Genomic DNA, 21,980 nt, shown 5'->3' on the forward strand with positions numbered 1-21,980 from the left:
AAAGGAATAGGAATATCAACCGTTGTGGATAGTCTAGGTCAGTGGTGAGATAAATTTATGTTAATACGCTTTAGCAATGATCCATATCTGGCTGAAGTTCAGCCACGTGAGTCGCCTCAGGTTATTTCTTTACCTCGAAATACTCGCGATGGATTCGCGTCGCGATCGGATTAGCGTATAATTCGCGTCTCGAATTGCTCCCTACGTACGTGAAATCCTACGAATTTTCAATTCTTCCGATTTTCAGCGACGGGAATCCTCCCACCCTCCTCTCCTTCCCTCCCGTTCTCATTCTCGACCAATCGGCTATGTAAGCGCGATCAAATTTTCAATTATTTTAATCAACTCGTTAATTGACATACGTCATTTCTTGTACCTGATGTTGCGATGGAACGATCTCACAGTACACTTCATTAATCCCTTCAAGCTGCAACTCACGGTTAACAAAAAAGCACCAAATGTTCGTTGAAATTTTTTCTCTTCTACTTCGGGCGACCTCACAGATCACAGCTAACGCTCCGCGAGTTGGAACTTGGAAGTCATTCGGAAAAAAAAAGAAGAGAAAGAATAGAAAAGTCCGAGTAACTTTCAGATGAGATGAAGTGTTATAAAACTTGCGCGGATATAATTGAACGTGCTCGTGTCTCTCGCGAGAAAACGCGAGTCTCTTCGCGACGAACAAACGAACGAAGAAACGAAGGAATGAACGGAGACGACGAGAGTATCTCGAGTTGCGAGTAACTCCGAGAGGCAGTAGCAGAGAGGAGAGGACCAACTATGTACGATACGGCAAATGCGCGAATGAGCGAACACGCGAGCGACGATCGCATCGCGAAGTAGGAGATAAGTAGATTGAAAATAAATGCGAACGTCGCAACGTATAAAAGCGAAATGTGACGGAGAAAAAGTTGGTACTATCACAAGTTCGTCGGGTACCGCTGATCTCCCAAGTACCCACCGTTCGAACCAGTTTTTGGGAAAAGGGCAAATTTCGCGGTACATTCGATTTTCGAAAAACCAAAAGAAGGAACAAAAACGCAATCGTTGATGAGGCCGACTGCTGTACGTACGAATGGAACATCCATCTCGGACCTCGATAAACGCGGACCCTTCAGGCCCAATTGGGCCCACTTTAAAGAATTTTTATCCGCCTGCACGTACGCCGGCACCTACATAAATTCCGTTCGAGTTGTATTTTACGTACAACTTCGTAGCACAGCGGCCGTTACATCTATCCAATTATTAATGTATTCCGTCAGCATAATCGAGTAGCCCTAACCCAGATAATAATATATAGCGTGACCTTTAATTTTCGGCTCTCGGTATTTATTCGAATAAATACCCCGGACGTTATAGGGTCACACTGTTCGTCCGCCGCACGGGACCATGTAACTTTTAATTAAAATTAAAATTGACTCTCCGAAATCGCCGGACGATTATTTATATAGAATAAAAATGAAATTCGAAGTTACCCGGGGCTACACACCGGCGATGACTATCTATCGATTGGAACAATCTAATTTCACAGAGATGTAGAATCGCGTTGATTTCTAAGCGAATAAGTTTATCGAACGAGAAAAAAAAATCATCTCTAATTATATTTCATGCGAATCGGGTATGGATCTGTAAATTAATAGGACGGAGACACCCCGCCGCGTGCTAATTATAATCATAGACGACGGGGCATCAACGGTCTCTGTGGTACTAAGTTTGCTTTTAATTACGCATGGTTAAATTACAAGCGAACGTATCAAACATTTAGCTACGTCTGAAGCTGCTTTCGCGTAATCGTTAACGTCTCTCCACCGTCAACGTCGTCAACGCGGAGAGGATTCTATCCGAGTAAAAAGAAAAGAGAAGAAAAGGAAAAGGAAAAAAAATCGCTTCAAGCGCAAGAAATATATACATATATATATATATCGGATGAGAGAAGACATCAGGCTGCACGCGCTCTGCAGTTTCTCCGTTAATTACCTATCGTTGTACATAAAACGTATGTACGTGCAGGTATGTATAACGCGAGTATACCGAACGGACAGTTTTATATGTACATTTAATATAAAGAGATGAAGGTATGCACAGGTAGGTACTGTACGTACGTACGTACGTACGTGTGTTTTACCCCGCATAATAAACGATATTCTTGTCCAAGAACAAAGCGAATATATTGTGAAAGAATATTGTGTGCGGAGATGAAAGAAACTCGTGAAAAAAAAAAGAAGAAATTAAAAAGCGAATATCGTAAAGGTAGGACGATTAAATTTCGAATAAACTAAACCTACGATTACTGCTATGCATAAAATGAGACAGAGCGTTAGAAAAATTGATGGTAAAAAAAAAATCAAAGAAAAAAGTTATATTACAATTTCTCGGTCAAATTATTTTATAGCAAGAATTATTATTTTTCGAAACAGCGGTGATATACGAGTGAAAGAAAATTGTTCCTTTTATCGTAGCTGTGTACGAGAAAATAGATGAATGAATAAATTACAGAAAAAAAAAAAAACTTTCAAAAAAGGACAAATTTCTTTCGTTTTGCATATTTTTTTTTTTTTTCCTTTAGAAAATTACAATGAATAAAAAGTATTAAATGAAGAAAGAATATTCCATGAATAAAGTCAAGTATGGAAAGAAGGAAAATTTCTGAAGGGAAATGAGTTTAACGATTCGCTTCGTTTCGGTTTTAATTAAAAACAAATTGTCGTTAATAGAAAAGGGATGAAAATTAGTTTCTTCTTTTCGTTTTGTATATATTTTCAGTCATTCACAAAACGTGATCGATCGATTAGTGACGAGTGAGTAAATATAGGTGCGTTACACGGTGAATGAAACATATGTAGATATTTATACGAGAATGTATATATGTATATTATAGTACGATCTGATATACATAAATGTATAGCATAAAGTTGGGCAACGTTGATGAAATCAATCAGCAAACTTCACGTCATAAATCATAGAGATAAGGTTGTATATGGAGGTAAATGGGTAGGATAGTACATAGCGAGTTGATGTACTGTTAAACCCTGAAGCATGTACTTCTTACATACCGCAAGGTGAAGAAATATACATATAAACTTCACGGGTCTTCGCGTCATTAATTAAGCGCGTTTCTAATTCGTGATAACGATCACCTTTATCATTATTATTGATTAATTTTTTTCTCTCTCTCTTTGTACACCCAGTAGTCGGAATCACATCCCGGGGGATCGGATACGCTGCCCCGCAAAATCGGGAGAGAAAAAAAAATGATCGATTCTGTGGTACGAAAATACGAATTAGGATCTGAAGAAGAAGATTTTCGTCACGTTCGAATTCTGACTTTGGGTTAGTTTTTTTTTTTTTTTTTCAACGCAGGAAATCAGACGATACAGCGGGCGTCTAATAATAGCGATCGTCGATCGGCGCGGGGCGTTAATTATTGAGTACGAGTAATGTTATTGGTGCTACTGTTCGAAAAAGAGAAAAAGAAAGAGAAGGCGTTGCGTCTCGTCGCCAATTATGGATAGAATCGAGAGAGTCGAGATTCCAAATTGGATCAAGATCCTTCCGAAGTTGAATCCCGTCGCGGATAACGCCTGTTTAGGACAAACGGGTCTTTGCCACGCTACTTCGCGAGCCACACGGCATCACAAGTACCGCACTTTATACCCGGAGCGTACATATTCTGTACATAAATTCCTCTATACGTACAAAATTATTATAAATAAGTACAAGCGGGGATATGTGCCCGATCGATCGATCGATCGATCTCTTGAATCGTCAATTCCCTCCTATTTTCGATCTAAGATCCCCCGATTTCTAGCGGCGCTTAGATTTATCGAGTTGAATGAAGAAATACCGGTCCGCGAAAATCGTCCCAACCGCAAATCCGCCCTCGATTTCGTAGCGCTGTTTTCGACAAATTTTTCGCACGACCGATCGCGATATTTTATTCCCGATCGACGACCCGCTGACTCGATGATCGCGATAAAAATTAATTGGATTAGGCAACGACACAGACACTGTGCGCTTTGACATCCGTTGATAAATGGTATGATCAAAATTCATCAGATCCAATGATCGATCGATCGATCATGCGCCCAATGTGGAATTGGATCGGTTCGCTGTAACTTAGCTGCAATAATCCGCGTACAGGCGTGAAAATGTCGATCGTCTCTCGCATTCGTATGTCTACGAATATTTCATTTCTCCAGCACGGACAAAGATCGGTAGATCGAAAATGGGCGGATTATTTTATTCTCCGACTCGATCCCGGTGCTTTCGCCGATCTACCGTGGGGCAGTACCAAATATAGTAGCGCGCTCATGATCCACGGATAATCTCAATCAGCGACCGGAAGTAAGTCAACTTTCATTTGTTTTACCTATAGAACGTTCACGATCCGTATGCACCGTCGCTATAACTCTGGTACAACCGCATCGGTTATAACGAGCGAACGGGCGACGGTTGCAGTCGCGGAAACCTACGTATAAAACGTAACCCGTGGCTCGACTACTGCACGTATAACTTTTACGGTGACAAAGTGGCGGTATACGGCGAAATTGCGAAACATTCGTAACGCTCACATATCTTGTTATAAATTACTCTCCCATATGGATAACGGCGATATTCGTGCGCCATTATACGCCCACAATTGCTTATAAAGCGAGAAAAATTATTCATAAGTTTGCGGAATCTTCTACGATTTTTAAAATGATTAGATATCAAAAAAAATGTTTATCTACCGGGGTAGTTTTTTGGTTTCGATTATTTTTTTCTCTTTCAGTCCCCACCTGGTGAGATGGTACGTCGTAGGAGTTTGAAAAAAAAAAAACCAATCCGATTCACGAGTATTTCAAATGCAGGAAAATCTTTCCACCCTCTGCAGGGAAAGTACTCAAGGGTTGAAACTTTCATGGACTTTCTTTTGCTATGTAACGAACCAAATTTCAGATGAGAACTGAACAAAAAAAAATAGTCAAAATCAAAAAAGCACCCCAATACGTATCCGCACGAAGGGTATACATATAATACGAGCTTGTCAAACTTTGAGGGGGCAACGCCGTTTGAATAATGTTATCCAGGTACCGCACCTTTACGTGGCCAGTATCGAATATATTTCATTTGCAAATGGTGACCAGGGGCGATTTGAGCCCGGGTCCCCGTTATTTCATACTTTCATGCGGCACACGGTTCGTACCCGGCAGTGAATCGGATCGGATTGGATCGGGATTGGGTTGTGTTGCAGCTAGCGTTCGCTTTCCTTTACTTTATGTATTGCATATTCCTATATATTCCGCGCCATATTCTCTTTCCGCAAGTGATCGGCCGATCGCATAAGGTATACCTATACCGCCGACTGATCTACGGTTATGATCGACACACCGCTGCTGCCGCTGCTGCTGCCGTTTCCACCTAGTCAACGCAATTTCAAAGCGCATACCACCGCGCATTGTAAACTCCAAGCGATAGATTATATATTTAAACGAGTGAAAATCATCGCGCGATCAAAAGTACGCACGTAATTGCCTCGGGGGACGCGCAAACTACTCGGTTATACGTGTGTATAGAACCGCGCGTGAGATTTGCGATTTGTGTAGAAAAAAAAAAAAAAGAAAAAGCTTGAGAAGTAAAAAAAAAGTTCAAAAGCTCATTGTTGCATTTGTATCGCATATACAATACGACAGTGGCGAATGACCGTCGGAGATCATGATTAAAGTTCCGATCGATAAATATCCTAAAGTACCCGGAGCCAAAACCGGCCCCTAAAACAATGGTCAATGGCCACCACGAAAGAAGAGGAAGGAGAAGAAGAATAAGAAAAAAAGATAAAATTCGAACGCGCACACCACACAGCGTACGACGACGTTGCAGCGAATAAAAGTCGAATTTTTTTCAAGCCATGCGCATTCAATGAACGTGTGTGTACGTATGAAAAAAAAAAAAAAAAACGTCGAGTGCTCCGCGTGGTAGGAATAAAATTTTCCATATCTTTTTTTCATTGCTTTACCTGTATCTACATCGGAGCTTTTTCGCGTCTTGTTTCATTGTCCCTTCTTTCAATTCCCCCTTTAAAATACGCCGATAAATTTTTTTTCAACCGACTCGTTTTACCGCATCTGCCGCAGTTACGACGCGAACGCGATTCCAACAGCGATTCTCGGATTCCTATGTACATTTTTTTATTTCTATCGCGATATTTTTTTTTTTTTTTCTTACTCCCCCTGTACATAATACCGCGACAGTCTCTCGCTTTATGACCCGAAAAAAAGGAATTATAAAAATATACGTATAGGTACACGCGCGTTTTATCGCAGAGGTGATCGGGCGCGATGATAAATTGATCGCTGCGATTCCATAAATTTTATAAACTCTTCGGATAATTTTTTTTTCCCCTCATTTCGATTCTTTCGAAAATTCAGTGCAAGTCCGACGATCGCTTTTTCGGCATTGAAATCTCCAGGGGGGAAACTTGTGCGATAAGAAATCACGGCTGTGTTGAATTTAATGAATGGGATTCTCTGTTTTAATTAGAAACCTAAATGTGTTTCAATCTTAAATTTCATAACAAAAACTGATACCCAGACCGCAAAATGCGGTGAAACTCCATAAACTCATTGGACATTCTGTCTACGACTCTGTACAGAAACAGGGTATTTCCTAATACGGCAAAGCTGGTTAAACTTCACATGCAGTGCTGCAACTTTTATACGTACGTACGTACGTACGTACTGCGCTGTAACGTCAGCGTCAGCGGAAGGGTCAGACGAGAGGTAGAAAAAAAAAAGTTGTAAAAAAAAAAAAAAGCAAAAGGTTGACGAGAACGAGAACCTCCGCGTAACATCCGCCTCCAAGAATCACGTGATACCGCCACGGATCACATTCATTTATATAAAAACTTTTCAATTAATTATAACAGAAAATGTTGAGGCCGAGGATTTCAATTAATGGAAGTAAAAATGAACAGAGGGTGAGTTACGCGGCGTAATTAATGAATGTGCGTTAATGAGAAAAAAATTGATAAACTCCCCCACGTGACGGGACATTGCGGGGGAGTAAAAAAAAAAACAAAATTGCTTCGGATAGAAATGTTTACTGCAATATCGATGGAGTGTGATTATCTGTCTAGAGTGAAAAAAAAAAAAAAACACATTTTTATACGCGGGGATTACCCGTAGGTAACGCCATCTCTTCACTTTCGTCGAATGAGGTGGGTGAGAAAAAACGTTCCGCGATAGTAAAACACGTGGCGAGTAGCTCGAGTAGAACTAAACTCGATTCATAGAGTATAGAAAATGTTCTGACCAACAATCGGAAAAGTAGAAACCTGCAAACAGTGTGGAAAATTATCTGCGCTGTCGACTGATCGTTGATTTACATGTACATCGAACGATCGTAGGTTCGTAAGTCTCCATTTTTCAAAAATAAAAAGAAAAGGAAAGTAGAGAAAAGAAATTTTTCTCTTTTTGAATTCACGTACGTACACGTGAAAAGGGAGGTACGTAAAACACGTGACACGCGATACGATGTGTGGGTATGTGATATAATGTGTATTGTACATAGAAGCAGCGGCATTCCTGAGAGGCATGCCACAAAAGCTCGTCGTCGGCCCTCGCGTATCAATTCAAGAACTTTGCGCCGGCCCTTATTCGACTTTTTCTTGCATCCCATTTATCCTGCACGTAGAAGCGAAGCGGAGGCAGCGGCAGCGCATTTCGCCGCACGGACTAACAGAGAAGAAGTATATCTTATAGTCGCAAGAGCACCGGCTTCTTCTTCCTCCTCCTTCTCCTCCTCCTCTTCTTCTTCTTCTTCTACTTCAGCTCGACACAAACGAAGTTATATACCTCATGAATAATTGCAAATTAAGGGAGAGATCGGTCAATGAACGGAGTATAATGTACAATATTCAGCTGCGATGAGCTGACGCAAAAGCGAAAAAAAAAAAAAAACAAAGAATATCATTTCCATCAAGTTTTTCAAACTCTTCCACCTATTTCACTTCGATTCTCTGGCATCGCGACGTGTGGATAACAAGAAAAGAAGGAACAAAAAAAATTACGCAGTCGGGTATTTTTAATTGGAGTATAATCGGTATAACCGGTGATTAAAAACGTGGAGGATAATAAGTTAACTCCGTTGATCGCCCGCACGTCGCTTACTCTACGCGGTAGTAATAAGAGTCAAGGATACCCCCGTATAGTTTAGCCGCCACGATCGTCAAGGGTTAAAAATAATACTAGCACAGTGGTACCTATGCGCATAAAAGTGGAGGCCGTCGTCGCCGCGACGCGAAATAGTATAATACGGAGTAGGTAACCGTATTCACAGGGAAACAACAGGTTGTCGAGAAATCAATTTTATAATCGCTCGCGGAAAAGAAAAAAAAAAAAAAAAAAAGGAGAATTTATCTAGCGGATCGAAACGTCTGTGCGAAGCAGGTGAAGTAAAAGTAGATGAAACGTTGAGAAAAAATTCAACGAAAAATGGAAAAAAGGCGTTACGATTCGTACACCGAATTATTGTCGTCCGCCGCCTACGTTACGATACGCGATAGCTGAACCCCAGAAGTGCACTTTGATATTATTGCAGCGTTGTGTACGGTGGACTGAATAATTTCGCGGTGGAGTGCCAAGAATAATTAATCTACCGCATGATCGCATGATTACAACGATCATTATGCTATACGAATGTTGAGAACAGCTGCCGCCGCCACGACTATTGCTGCAAAAACTTAACTTCTTTGCCAACTTTTGAAAAACAATATAATTTCATCCAAGGATCTCAACGTATATGATGTCATACGCGAACACGCGATATATAACAGTCTTTTTTACACGTTCGAAAAACTACAGGGTAAACGAAGGTCATGATTATTCAAATGTGCCGTATATTAATACGCGCGTCCGATCTATCTTTGAAATGCACGAGGAAAAAGTTTTCCGGAATTTTTTCTTTATCTTTTTTTCTCCTTTACAATCGGTCAATTTCGCGGCGTATGGGGAAAAATTGAATCACAGTTATAACTGTACATTTTCACTGGGTAATAATACAGATGTAATTTCGCGCCTCGGATTACGTAATCCTAGTAAACTTTTATGCGATGACATAGTAAGTAGGATGCGATTATCTCGTCCTTGGAAACGTGTATAACTTCGAGAGACATTCAATCCGTGATGTACGGTATACGTACATAGAAGTGTACGTACGTGTGTAATAAGTACGGTATACACGATGACTGTACGACACGAAATGAAATAAAATAAAATAGCGTGTAAGGCAGTGTACGTATATACTTATGTACGGTGGGCATTAGTGTTACTAATTGTGAGAGTCAACCGGCTAGTTCTTTCGCTGTTTATTCTAGTCATCTGCATCGTCGTTATTTCACCGTACAGACGGATCGCTCGCGAAATACGAAGGTATACAGGAGGAGAACGTATGTGTGTGTACCGTGCAATTCGCCCACGCGCGAAATCGTATCCAACGTGTGCTTAAAAAGAGTCTCGCGCGTAACTCGCGTAATTCGAAGTTTTTAGTTCCTGTACAGTCTATGAATTTTCGTTAATTCTGTAGAGGCGAGAATTTGACGTCTTGTAAATCGTTCGAACGACCGTCTGCCAATGTATTTCGACCCTAGAAACACCATTCCGTCGACAGAAACGACGTGTGAATAAGACTGATCAAGGTATCCCAATTTTGTCGCTACAAAAAGTAAAAAAAATTGGCGATAACTTGGTCAGTTTTATAGATAGATCGATTTGGCTTTCGGATTCGGATTCCTGAGGTCAAAATACATAAGAATAGCATAGAAAAACGGTTGAAAAAAAATGTTGATTTTTGACCCCAAAATTGAAAAAATTCCAAGGGGTATCCCTTTGGATTTTTTCGATTTTTGGGCCAAAAATTTTTATTCTCTAAAATTGATAGTAGGGGACTTTTCTTACGTATTTTGACCTCAGAAACACGAATCCGTCGATCAAATTGAGCTACGAATTTTTCTCATCGAGATATCTCAATTTTTCTGCTCCAAAAAGCGAAAAATTGATGATAACTCAATCAATTGTGTTGATAGATCAATTCGAATTTCCGGATTCGGATTCATGAGATCAAAATACGTATGAATACCTTTGAAAAAAGAAACGTTGATTTTTGGGCCGAAAATGAAGTAGGTATCTTCAGAATCGATTGCAGGACACTTTACCGACGTATTTAGACCCCAGGATCCATACGGGAATAAATTTCATCGGGATTTCTGAATTTTATTTCGTACTCAAAAGCGAAGAGCGAATAGTATGAATAAATCCACACCAGCGATGGTCAGGAAAAAAGATGAGATCATTAACCGCAAGAAAAAAATCTCGTCCGCGTTATAAAATCGCAATTTTACCGATATCAAAGCGTGGATAAATGATTCATTCCATTGCAAAACGAACCGAACACGTTACATCGTACGATACGAAATACAGCGAATGATTTGGCGAGCGGCACGATTTGGAGATAAAAAATTTTCACGTTCTAAGGATTTCGATTCCGCATGAAATTGACCGCTGGGTATTCCGTTCCTCTATCTTTTTATTTCAATCCATTGCTACGATCGCATTACTATTCCTGCGTGAAATTGATGTATCCGACATCTTTTTACACCAGTCACTCGATTCCGCCTAACTACATACGGAGAAGTGCTAATACAATAAATTTTTTAGTTTTTAATCAACGAAGTAATTTATTTATTCATAATCATTCTACTTGTAGGTGAAATTAAATTCATACATACGATCAGCAAAAATGAGATTGATAAATGAATAAAACACAAGGCCTGATATAGGAGAAAGAAAAAAACTAGTACATAAGAATAAATGAAACGAAAAGGAAAGAAAAGAGAAAAAAAAAAACTGTGGTTGCGTTATAATATAATAATGGAAAAGAGAATTGATATTGGTAGAGCTTCGGGCGTTTTCGGATTAATCCGCACCAACTAAACTACATTACAGCCGTTATTGTTAGTCCGTTATAACAGTTAGTCGACATCTAATCGGTCAATTTGCCGCACGATTCCCTAGAGAACGCGATCCAATGGTGGATGTATAGGTATCCAAGTATAATGCCTACCTATACATTAAATATTTATGTACCTAGGTATATAACATCTACCTATACACGTACAGGTTGCGCACACATACTCGATGATTTTCTCACGTGAGAATATCATCTGCATCCAATTATTGCGAAATACAATTAAAATTCGAGTGAAAATAAATGGTAAAATACATAGCGAAAATTTTCACACCACGTCACAACACATAGGCACCTAGATAAGTATCTGCAATATATTTAAATTCTCAGACTCATCTCCGATAGCCTATGATTTTTTTTTTTAAAGTCAAAAAAGAATATCACGATTCCACTGACACAATTCTTTCAGATTCACTCAACGAAGGTAAAAGTTTCGTTTTTTTTTTTTTCTATCCTCATATAATGTAGGGCGCACCGTGTGGTGTTGTAAAATCTGAATATTGATGTTATATAGACGATCTGTTTAGAATTAGATGCGGGTGAAAATTTTCGTAATACAAGCCGTGCGTTGAAGTTCACATGGCGGTACCATCACATACAGAGATGTACAAAACGAAGAGCGGAAAAAAATAAAATGAACGAAATAAAATAAAAGGAAAAATGGACAACGGGCTGTTCTTTCTTTTCCATGCTATTCAACTCTCGTGCATTCCACCCTCAACCACGCGTCCATTTATACATATAGGTAAAGTATATGTACTATCCAGTTCTTCGGTATATACACAAGTAGACAGAGGTATGTATATTTCACTAAATCTAGAGAGAAATTATTACCGTAGCGTTTTCAACATGCCATAATTACTCACGGCCCGCGCGCGCGCGCGCCACGTGATGTCAGGTATAGTGACAAACACATATTACACGTACCGAAAAATTCTTCAAGTTTGAAAAAGGCAAAGAAAAAAAGGCCGGAGATATGAAGGATATATACTGTTCTTAGATCTTTACATATGTACGAAATTTTAGTTTAATTGGCTAACGATATCAGATCTAATTAAAAAATTATCATTGTACACGCTTCGTGTACAATTGTGCGTGTAAGTAAAATTTCTATGAAAAGCGAAACGCGGGGTATTAATTATACCGTTAATTACCGGTCAATTATAATCGCGCACACTATATGGTGGGTATGTAGCGCAGTACATGGACTCGTGTATATCCATGTGTGTTTGATATTTACGACTAGAATTTAATTAGTTATCACGATCGTTACATAGATTTCGTGAAAGTGGAACACCATTATAGGTATATAAATATGTATATCGTACATAATATCGTTATAATATACTAGAAGTTGAAAACTATTATAATCGGTACGTTTAGAAGCGATATAACAGGTGAGTAAAAGGCTGAAAAAGTATCTCGTGTTTTTAGCACGGTTGAAAATTGAAGAAAAAAAAAACAGAAAAATCAAACGTCACGTACGTTTAAAATTTATAAAACTATTCCACACGTGTTACATAACCGTAATATATAATGCACATGGTGTAGGTATTTCATATCTACGTTAGAGTACGGAAAACGTGCTCGGAGTTACGAAAACAATATCGCGGCGACTGAAAAGTATAACACTTGATACGTAAAATATCTACAAGTGAAGTACATATCCCAACAGGTTGAAAAAAAAATTCTATGGATAAAAAGAAAGATTTTTCAAGTGTATATGTACATCAGATTCTGTTACGAACAGTAATTCAATCGAGATTAGCGAATATATAACTAGGTAGCTCGAAAGAACAGAGATGTGGTCTGTGTTGAATAAGCGTTCCATGAACGAATTAATGAATCGGCAAGTATAATAGGTAATATGCACAACGCATAGCGATGACGTAACATCATGGTCTATCTGGACCTGCAACATCGTGATATATTAAAACATACTGATGGGGATTTCCACATCATTTCGAGAAACCAAAAACAGTGATCCTTATTCGATTTTTCCTAACATAGCTCTTGGTTCGAAACACTCGCATGATTTTTTTCCAGATTTTTAAGTCCAACCGTTCGACGGTTATCAATTTTTGAAAATTCGATTCATCGACATGATCGATTTTTTTAGAAGAAATTCCCAAAAACGCTATGGCCAACGACGAACATTCCTCGCTTTTGTAATTATTTTTTTTTTTTCGTTTTTATTCTTGACTCTCGAGCAAATTTCCGAATTTACCGTTCCGTAGTGTACCGCGTGAGCTACGAAATTCACAATTATAGTAGAGAAATTTCAATTAGCTCACCATAGAAAAATAACAGTTAATTAGAAGCGATTAGCAATTGTCCTCTAACCAACGTAAGTACGTAATTAGTCTCTGTCACACAGTGTTCGTTAGTCAGCCGAAGTTTATGTACAATATATGTACATACATACCTGTGCGAGCCAAGCTCTATGTTACTCATGCATAGTAGGCATGTATAGCTATAACGGTTCGTATAAGAAAAAAAGAGAGAATTTATTTCAAAAACGGAAACTTATAAATCCCTGGATGAAATTTTTTTAATTTGCTTACTCAACTAACCAAGAAACAGAAGCAAACGGTGACATACCCCGACCGACCCAATTATCGCATCGAGGTCACTCAAATACTGCAATAGAGTTTCGTGAAGTCGAAGGTTTGAGCTTCAAAATCGTTTTTAAAAAAAATTGTACCAAAAATTTGTTGGACACGTTTTGAAGAAGACACTTCAACCTTGAAAATGACATCAGAAAAATAAAAATCCAACGACTGAAGCACCCGGTGCACCTCCTCAAAGTCAAAAGTTGACTTCACGTTTTCGACGTGACTTGAATCAGGAGGGTGTAACTAGTGAACGAAAAAAGGTAATTCAAATCGACAAAAAGCATCTAAAAGATAAAGCTCTAAGCTTTAAAATGCTTATTTTTGCAACTTTCTACCTCAATTTTTCGAGCAGTTATGAGGCTTCGAAATCGGACGTTTTTCGGAGCGAAAACAGGGTGACCCTCTAATGTTTGTACGTAGTGTATACAGCATATAACTTACAGCTGTAGAAAATTAGTTTGCTATGTAATTGGGGGAATAAAGAGAGTCCAGACCGCAGCTGTGGGAATGAATGACTGGTGTGTAACATTCAAAACTAATAAATGGGTCGAAATCATATATAAAAGCAACCGAACAATTGTACATACATGAGTCTCGTGCATATACACTGTACGATACATAAGAGTAGGTACACATTGTACAGCTGCCGTTTTGCCAAAAGCAAATTTAGCAAAGCACTAAAATATCACAGTGTGAACTTACAGGTTACAAGCTATCGCCTCAATCGGCTATATATTTCAAAAACCATGAATAAAAACTTTCAAATAAAGAAAAAACCCAAAAAAAAACTGTCCCAAAATCAAATTCTTCAAAAACCAGAAAAATCCATACGGGTAACATCTCGTTCCTTTTTTTTTTCAATCAGAAATAAATTCATTTCCTACGTTTCAAGTAAAAAAAAAAGGAAGCTAAAAAAAGGGTTTCCGAATAACGAGGATCAATCGCGAGACCAAATAGGCAGTTCATGTCCACCGTGACAATTATGAATGAATCGTATCTACGAGTTTTCCTTTGCTCTTTTTTCTCATTCCAATATCAGTCCCGTACGTGCATCGAATGGACGCCTTTCACTTTTGCTCATTTTACATGAAAATTTACAATCACTGATAACCGCGTGCGATAGGATCATCGATCACCCGGTGCCACCGCACCGGCACGGCGCTACGGCTACCTGTGCAGCGTACACCTCGGGGTGCAGTTTTATTGGCTCGCGTTCGATCGGAGGACGAATTGCCACTTAGGTTTATCGCTCGTGCAAAACTTTCGCTACGGACAGACGATAACGGTAACATCTAATATTCACTTATCAAACTACACCCGAGACATACCTATACGCTCTACGCGGATCGTTTAATATTTTTATCTTTTTCTTTCAGCCTCGATTTTTCCGCACTGCTTTGAAAATCGGTCAAGACGTTCGATCTGACTCGTTCGATTCGATCAGATGGAAAAAATTGAACCGATCAATCACGCGATTCGGGGGTCGGAATTTTCGCTAATTTTCTCCCACGAAATGTGAAATTGAAAAATCGAAAACGAGAGAAAGGAAGAGGAAAAATTCACGACAGAACGGGTGGGAAAAAACACACACACACACACCAAATGAATGACGGTGCTTAAGACGCGATGACGCGTGGGCGGAAAAGTGTAGGACTGGCGCGCATCCGGTTGGGTGTGTCGTATACGCGACTCTAGAATCACGTTATAATCGACCCTCGGTGACTCTATCCGATTTCCATTGTCGGTTCGCGTATGGGTACCTCCGACTAAAACGAACTATCGCAACTCAATCTTATGTGCGAGTTAGTCTTACCATCGAATTTCACAAAGTCAAAGAAGAAAAAAAAAATGGAAAACATAATCGAGTCAAAAATAAGAAGGAGGGAAAGTAGAAGTTTCCGAGCCTTTTCTCCCTTCGTTCAAATTGAGCCATATACTGGAGTCTTCTGAAACATAATTACATGTACGGCGTGGACAGTTGACGTACGGACTCGATGACACGTGCGGATGAATTACTTCCGGTTCCGTTACATATACGCCTGTATATATAGATAAACGAGTATAATGTATAACATTGTACACGAGTTTATAATAATTATCATCGTCATTAATATCGTTATCATTAACTACGTCGCTCGCTGGAAATTCAATCCTTTGGTATTACCTCATCATCGTTCTTACTCGAAGATCAACACGATGACAGCGGCGGAGAAGCGGCTCTGATCATGAAATGATCATATATAGTATATAAGAAAACTATAGAAGGGCGTAACCCGAAAAAAAAGATTTCTAGAAAAATGAGAGTAAAAAAAGAAACCAAGGAAACATCAAAAACGGTAACCTGCGTAAAATATAAAATAGATCCGCGGGGGTTGCAAGCGTGGAAAAAAAAATAAATTCGCACGAGCTAGCGCAGGTATTGAGAATGAAATCCAAAGTTGGTACAGATACGAATGAATATACGATATAAATAAACACATGTACAAATAAATTGCATTTCTATATGCGCAGAGCTCGCAGTTGAGAATGTGATACTGCAGCAAGGATGCATCGGCATCAGGTTTGAGGTCGCGGGTTGCAAAATCCTGTTGACGCCGTCGGTACCTACGTATACACGGCACGGTATATAAAGTCGCCTTGTTATTTGGAAGTCAAATCTGCACGAGAGTTCTTCCAAGAATATAAGCTCGTGCGACTTTATCTAAAAGCTCAGCGCTGTACGTATATAACCCTACCCTGCTCCGCACTCTCACTGGACCGCAGCAGATGCCGGTAACGTCACGTCGGGGATAAAAAAGCGACGAAACAAATTTTGAACAGAAAAAAAAGAAAAAAGAAAAGAAAATAAACGCGACTAGTTACAGGAGACATCGTAGTTTCGCGCTCCGCTATTTTTTTCATCGGCGCGGGATGAGCGATCGGCTGTTTTTTTCTCGCGAAGAAATGAGAGTATAAAATAACGGAGAAGAAAGAAACGCATATTTCCGAATTTTTCACGAACGTTTGCAAAATTATTTGGATGTGTAACATTTGAATTTCGCGAATCGTACGATGTTGTAGATACGTATATGTATATTTGTATACCCTGCCCAAGGCACGTACGAGTGTGTAATAAACCACGTGGACATATGTATACGCTATATATGTAATTAAGTACGTTATAAATGACCGTTTTGTTTTTCCATCATGCGCCAATTAAAATATACCTACGTCTTTACCGACAACTCGTTTCGAATAAAATATTCCTGGAAATTAAACGTATAAATATATGTGTATACCCATACGTACACGTAAAACGTACCTGAATATTATACGTTCAAAAATGAAGTCCGCTAAAATTTGTTTGTTTAAATTCAATTTATGCCGTAAGACGTTTTCGCACCGTGATCTCGAGAACCCGAATATATACGTTGTCAAAAAATACGAAGCATTTTTTTGTCTCTCCCTTTTTTTATTCAAAACATTCAATTCTCAATCAATATAGAGAAAAAAGAAGAAAAAAGCTTTGAAAATTAATAATCGCTTATCCGATCGACGGCGCACACTATAGCTGGTAGGGCCTTGGAATGATATTCAAACTTGAAGAGAAGAAAGAATTAAAAAATAACAAACTACTAAATTCATCTTCATAATCTACGCATATAATATACGTATTACTTGTGCAATACTTTTGAAATCGCGCGTGTCTTACGAAAATTTCTGATGATAGCACTTAATAAAACGGAAAGTAATTATGTACAGATACCACGGTATCGCGGGCATACCTATAGTAGTAGTGATAGTACAAGGTGAAAGTAAAGTTATGCTACTACATGCCTAACAAGATTTTGGTAGCTATGCGGCAAACGGGTTTTTCTTTTTCTTTTTCATCGTTTTTTTTTTCAATTCTATACATCTAATTCTACATGTCTTATACACACAGTTATTTTACGATTTGTTTAACAAGAATCCGCGGTCCCTGTTCTTGTACATACCGCGTGACCTTTGCGTACGGACAAACATAAACGTAGCTACAGGAAATTTTTATAAAATTCTTATAAAGAAAGAAGCGATAAATGATCTACAGGAAAATATTAAAAAAGAAAGTACAAAAGTGTGAATATTTTTCTTCGTATAAGGATATATAGAAGATAGGAAATTTATTTCAAGACGCCCAACGTATTATATTACATGAGGGTGGTTCTTTATAGGGTTGTTTTTGAATTTCAATGCTCCTAGGGGCTTAAACTCTTCCAAATAAATTTGAAGAAAATTCCCGAAAATTTAAGCTTTTACTATCAACTCTCAGATAGTCCGCATTACCACCGAAGTTAATAATGGAAATAACATGGAAATAACATGTCAGTTCTTCAAAATTTTATCGATCGTTGACGAAAATTTCAAAGAACAAACATGTGATTCCCGAAAATTACGTAGACAAACATGTTATTTTATGAAATTTTGAAGAACAAACATGTTATTCTCGAAAATTTTAAGAAGCAAACATGTTATTCTCAAAAATTCGAGAGAACAAACATGTTATCCTCAAAAATTCGGAAAAACTAACATGTTATTCTTGAAAATTCGAAAAAACAAACATGTTATTCTCGAAAATTTTGATAAGCGAACATGTTCTTCTCGAAAATTTTGAAAAGCAAACATGTTATTCTCGAAAATTCAAAAGAACAAACATGTTATCCTCAAAAATTTTGAGAAGCAAACATGTTATTCTCGAAAATTTGAAGGAACAAACATGTTATTCTCGAAAACTCAAAAGAACAAACATGTTATCCTCGGAAATTTTGAAAAGCAAACATGGTATTCTCGAAAATTCAAAAAAACAAAAATGTTATGCTTGTGTTATTTCATTCATTCTTCATTCAAATTTCATTCATCCTCACTCCACAGAGCTGTTGAACAGCAAATTTCCTCACTTACGTTTACTTTTTCGAGATACAATTCGAATTCCTTGTAGGGATCCCTGACGACATAGTTATCCCGACGACACGTGTCCTTGATTTTGTCGGTTTCTTCGCTATTGAATTTTTTTCCTGCACAGTCCTTATCGGTGTTTGATAAGAGCGTGATTTTATCTCGTCGATTCAAGACACCTGCACCACTGGCGATATCACGTTCACCCGATTCACCCGATTGAAAATTTGTAAATATTTTCAACCTATTTTTCTGCACGATCAACGGCGCGGGGGATAACTTTTTACAACTTTTACCATCCGAACCACCAATGTCGATTTTCGAAACCGCGTTCGCTTCCTTCGCTGGAGCCGCATTATCGGATTTGGCCGGCTCCCCGTTCTCCGATGTTTGGGCCTCTGCAGAAGCGGTCTCCATAATATCTTCCTTTTCACGATTTTTCTTCAGATTTTTTTCTTCCAGTCCTAGCTTATCGGCGCAGCGTCTATAATAGGCCCAGCTTCTGAGTTCATGACGATCGCTACGTCGTCACCTGAAGGAAAGAAAGAAAAAGAAAAATTAGGCTTCTGGATGATAACCGGCTGAAAAACCAACTTACTTTTCTATTTTTCAACGCGATCATTGTTCGAAATTATAAATGAACAATTGGATAAACTTTCTACTTGAAGTGATTCGACACATTCCATGAACGAATTTTTCTAGATAAATGTTAAATGACGAATAAATTTTCGGAGTAAATACGATAAGAGTTTAGGATAAGAGTTCAGTAAATCGAGAATATTGTTTGCGTGCGTGTACAGATACGGTATAATAATCCTGACCTAAGTAAAGCGTTTCCGAAGTCGAGTAGCGCTGTTATAGCGCAATATAACGTCGGTTAAATATAGACTACAATATTTGTAGAATTACCAAACACACACATATCGTCATTCGATGCGATATCTTTGTGATAAATCACACTATCTGCAGATTCGTATAATAAAGTTCAAGGTACGCGATGCGCGCTATATGGTATGAACACGGATAGCGAACCTATACGTATACAGTAACTACTCCGTACCGCTCATTGAAAATTCCACCTGCAGGCGGACTGTCAACTTCCATAAACTACGACGAATATAAGACGACGACGACGACGACGACGAGGTATGTGATAATATGTACCTCATACACGTCGCTCGCTATCAACCGTTACATATGAGGATAACAATAATACGAATTGAAATATCATCGGATCCGGGTGAAATTGTTGCTCCCAAAAAACGAAAAAGTATATCGCGTTACTGATACCACAAGGGCGTTGAAAAAAAAAATTTCACAATCCTGTAACACGACTGTTCTATCTGAACTCTGTAATCTCGTATAATGGGAGAAGAGGAAAGGGGGGGTAAAAGGAGTTTAAAATGTGTCGCGCGGTGCGTATACAACGATGATAAATACTCGCCACTAATATAGATCCAAATTTGTTTATATAAATTCGGACGAGGATCATTTATCGCTACGGTTGAACAGCTTAAAGATAGGAAGGTATACGGACAGGCAACGTGCGCGTGGATCGCAAACAACGTTATTTTTCACGTGGGCGAGGAATCGGAGGTATAGAGCTGCCGTTGGCGTTTATATTGCTGCAAGCGGCGTGAATATTACATGGCGTCACCGGTGACATTCCTTTCATTTCGTTCGCGTCACCGATATATTACTTTTCATTATAACCCGTGATCGATCTGTCCAGAATTTAATTGACACGTACGCGCCACACTCGCGTCCATATCTCTCTACTGTAGATACAAGAAACAAACCACACCGTACGGTCAAGTGACGCGTGTTACGATCTACAAGTTTTCTCGAAATTTCTGTATCTAAAACTTTCCACTTTTATTTAATTGGGTATTTTATTTTTTTTCTTCATTTTCCTTATACAGTTTCGTGTGAAATATCAATTACCTATAATTTTTGTACCATAAAATATGAAGTGCGTTCGATGAGAAAATTTCGGTATAATTTATTTAAATATATATAAATAATTTTTTCACAAGCGATATGCAGAGAAGGAGCGTTCGTAAACGGCGTATCGTGAAACGAGTCTCGTGATCAAAGGCCATGAGCTGTGCGCCGTATGGTTGACCATTGCACAGCGGATATAGGCGAGAGAAATGAATGAATGAACGATCGAATAAAACCATCCGAGTTACTGCAGACGTCCGAGCGTCCCGGGTCCCGCAACTTTGCCTACAATAATCGTAAATTTTTTATCTTTATTTCTTCCCCATTTCTAAATTCTCGCGCGATCGTACACACGAGCGACCGTACCGGGTGTACTACGCGTAGAAAAAAAAAAAAAAAACTATTCGACGATGAAGAGAAACAAGTTCAAAAATACGTAAAATAATATCTGCGAAGGATCTTCTTCACTTACTACGAAGTAGGCATATTATATCTATACGCGCGGCAGAATGCAACCGCTGCATTTGCAGCTGGTGTGCAGCTGATCGAGTCCGAAGACTCGGCGTACATACAATGGGCTCTTTTTTCCGAATGTATAAGACGTATTGTGTACATAACTATGTATTCATGTACGCGTATATAACCCACACGAACATAGATATGTACACACTGTATAAATTTCCCCGCGACCATCGCCCTGTAACGCGGTTTTCTTATCAAATTTTCTTTTTCCCTTCTCTTTTCTCTCTCTCCTCCTCCTCATGCTCCTCTTCCTATCGGAGTTCCGAGGGGGTTGGGTCGCGGTAAATTATTTGAAATTATAAAAGCGAACCGATAATAATTCCGTTGCGGCAGCGGCGGCATCGGCAGCAGCCGTTCCAGCACAACCAAGTGTACGTACATATAACGTAAGGCAACTGGCATTTGTTGTACGCGTAGGTTATATACCTACGTGCACCTTTTTCGTCGTACTGTAGGTACGCGTACGTTAGATAAATGCGTTGCACACGTACAGGCTCGTGTTATTGGAACTCTCGGTCCACATACGTCGGCACTGCACGTATAAATATCTAAGAGAGTATATCTCATGTGGGAGAAGTTCGCCCACGTCACCGCGAAAGGCGTGGGTCTAAACTTGCGCCGATATTTAAATGCACGCTGCACGTTTTTGATCATCGTAGCACACGTATCCGTGTACACGTACGATAGAGGGGAGCGCGGGGCGATATGGGGTACTCGAGGAATCCTTGAGAAACGGGATGGTAACAAAAATTATTCATCCAGAATGATGGACGAAGTCTTTTTCGATCCTATTGAAGAACGTTTTCGGGGCACCCCATTCTGTCCCACGTTCCCCTATACAAGCGCATATTTTATTGAAAAAGGTTGAAGACAAAATCAAAAAAAATATATTGATACGAAATAAATGAGGCAATTGGGAGGGAAGAAAAGAATAGGAAGATATTTCGAGAAGAGGGAATAAAGGCAAAATGAAAGAACGAAGATTTGATG

General features: G+C 39.0%; 1 protein-coding gene across 2 annotated transcripts in view; it reads right to left on the reverse strand.

The window, feature by feature from the left end:
- LOC105686059 overlaps positions 1–21,980 on the reverse strand; it is a 100,519-nt gene that overhangs the window by 72,701 nt on the left and 5,838 nt on the right. For both annotated transcript variants that reach the window (XM_012400623.4, XM_048657538.1), the window contains one exon: positions 18,531–19,056. In XM_012400623.4, the coding sequence (XP_012256046.2) occupies positions 18,531–18,941 (411 nt within the window). In that variant the 5' untranslated portion in view covers positions 18,942–19,056. The remainder of the gene's footprint in view (positions 1–18,530; positions 19,057–21,980) is intronic.

This window comes from Athalia rosae, chromosome 6 (assembly GCF_917208135.1).
Source record: "Athalia rosae chromosome 6, iyAthRosa1.1, whole genome shotgun sequence".
NCBI classification, from domain to species: domain Eukaryota; kingdom Metazoa; phylum Arthropoda; class Insecta; order Hymenoptera; family Athaliidae; genus Athalia; species Athalia rosae.